General features: G+C 49.0%; 1 protein-coding gene across 1 annotated transcript in view; it reads left to right on the top strand.

Annotated features, from left to right (window-relative positions):
- Positions 1–2,500, top strand: part of ccdc146 (coiled-coil domain containing 146) — a 65,208-nt gene that overhangs the window by 37,919 nt on the left and 24,789 nt on the right. Inside the window, exons 8-9 of the mRNA XM_062517940.1 lie at positions 1,193–1,266; positions 2,368–2,500. The exon at positions 2,368–2,500 is cut by the window's right edge and continues 95 nt beyond it. Coding sequence (XP_062373924.1) covers positions 1,193–1,266; positions 2,368–2,500 — 207 coding nt within the window. The remainder of the gene's footprint in view (positions 1–1,192; positions 1,267–2,367) is intronic.

Genomic DNA, 2,500 nt, shown 5'->3' with positions numbered 1-2,500 from the left:
TTAGCGCAGATCGTTTGACGAGGAAGTTGATCACCTTTGCTACTGTAGCCATGACATCATTGAAATCCGTTTTGGACATTTTTGCACACAGGTTTTCCTGGTGAATAATGCAGTGGAACTTCATGACGGGGTGGCCAACTTTTTCTTCAATTAGTTTGACGGCTCCCTTCTGCTTGCCAACCATTGAAGGAGCGCCGTCTGTAGTTACAGCAAACACCTTCCTCATATCAACTCCTCTCTCCTCAAAATGTTGCATAATCGCAGTGGCTACGTCCTCGCCTTTAGTTGTGTCTGGCATGGGCTGTAAACAGCAGAGTTCCTCTCTCACGGTTGTGTCACAGTATCTTGCCATGACAGCCAATCGCGGGATGTCATTGACGTCCACACTCTCATCTAGGGCTAGGCTAAAAACACTAGCATCTGTCAGTCCCTTTGTTTGCTGGGCCCTAACATCACCTGCCATTTCATGGATGCGTCGCTGAACAGTACGAGCTGACGTGGGCATGTCCTTTATTCGTGCTTTGATGGTGTCTCTGTTGGGAAAGTTGTGAAAAAGAGTCTCTGCGCAGCTGAGAAAGGCCTCCTTTATATATTCCCCATCAGTAAACGGCTTCCCATGCTTAGCAATGCAACTAGCGAGATTATAACTGGCTTCTGTGACATGGCCTTGGCTGTTCGCAAACACTTGAAGAGAGCTAGACTGTTTGCCATACCTGGTCACGGCACGTTTAATGGCTTCGGCTCTATCGGCGGGGTCTTTATACGTCTTGTCATGCTTTGTCTCGAAATGTCTCTTAATGCTGGAGGTTCACACACAAAACCATATTCATCGGTCCAGGAGGGCTGAAATGCCCTAACTTTCGTTTTTTTAGCAAGAGGCTCTGTCATCATTTGTATGCTATCGGTAACTTTGATTAGGCCCTATCTATGCTAATTTTACACAACAACGGTCTGTGGGAAAGTGGGCGGGAGTGCGTTCGATTGGAAGATCCTGCTGTCAGTCTGAGATTATTTTTTTTTTGCCGATGCTGATGGCGCGTGCCAGTGATTATGCCTCGGCGTGCCAGCAGTGGCACCCGTGCCATAGGTTGCCGACCCCTGTCATATACCATCAACAACACATAACACAACACACTCAACACACCCAAGAGAGCTGTTTACTGTAATGTCACATCCCTGTGTGCACTTGCAGGGTGAACTGGCTCAGCTGCTGTCAGTGCCGGGCCAACTGGGGAAGGAGATTGAGAGGATCACTCGCAAGAAGGCGTGAGTGCTAATGCTACCACTAAAGCTAAATGTAACTGTGTCCCTCCCAGACTAAAGCTAACGCTAAAGCTAAGTGTGACTGTGTTCCTCCAGACTAAAGCTAACGCTAAAGCTAAGTGTGACTGTGTCCCTCCCAGACTAAAGCTAACGCTAAAGCTAAGTGTGACTGTGTCCCTCCAGACTAAAGCTAACGCTAAAGCTAAGTGTGACTGTGTCCCTCCCAGACTAAAGCTAACGCTAAAGCTAAATGTGACTGTGTCCCTCCCAGACTAAAGCTAATGCTAAAGCTTAGTGTGACTGTGTTCCTCCCAGACTTATGCTAACGCTAAAGCTAAGTGTGACTGTGTCCCTCCCAGACTTATGCTAACGCTAAAGCTAAGTGTGACTGTGTTCCTCCCAGGCTTATGCTAACGCTAAAGCTAAGTGTGACTGTGTCCCTCCCAGACTTATGCTAACGCTAAAGCTAAGTGTGACTGTGTTCTTCCCAGGCTTATGCTAACGCTAAAGCTAAGTGTGACTGTGTTCCTCCCAGGCTTATGCTAACGCTAAAGCTAAGTGTGACTGTGTCCCTCCCAGACTTAGGCTAACGCTAAAGCTAAGTGTGACTGTGACCCTCCCGCTAAAGCTAAGTGTGACTGTGTCCCTCCAAGGCTTATGCTAATGCTAAAGCTAAGTGTGACTGTGTCCTTCCCGCTAAAGCTAAGTGTGACTGTGTCCCTCCAAGGCTTATGCTAACGCTAAAGCTAAGTGTGACTGTGTCCCTCCAGACTAAAGCTAACGCTAAAGCTAAGTGTGACACAAAGCTAAATGTTCGAGTCCGACCCGGATCATTTCCCTACCCCACCTCATTGCTCGCTTCCTGTCATTCTCCTCACTATCTTATAGGATTTAAGGCATAACACCCCCCCCCCCACACACACACACACACACACTTCCACACACCCACAGACAGACACACACTATCTTATTGGATTTAAGGCATAAACCCCCCCCACCCCAACAAGAAGCTGAGTCTCTCCCAGACTGATGCTAACTGTGACTGAGTAACTGACTCCCAGACTACTGTTAAGTGTGTGTGTGTGTGTGTGTGTGTGTGTGTAGCGAGGTGCAGAAGAAGCAGGCGTGTGTGGAGGAGCAGCTGTGTGAGCTGTCTGCGGAGCAGCGCGGCGTGCAGGAGCGGAGTGTGTGTGTGGAGGAGGAGCGGCGGGAGGTGCTGCGGGAGGTGGAGGGGAGG

This window comes from Sardina pilchardus, chromosome 17 (genome assembly GCF_963854185.1).
Source record: "Sardina pilchardus chromosome 17, fSarPil1.1, whole genome shotgun sequence".
NCBI lineage: Eukaryota > Metazoa > Chordata > Actinopteri > Clupeiformes > Clupeidae > Sardina > Sardina pilchardus.
Note: the sequence above shows the minus strand (reverse complement) of the source record. Positions and strands in the feature narration are given on the sequence as shown.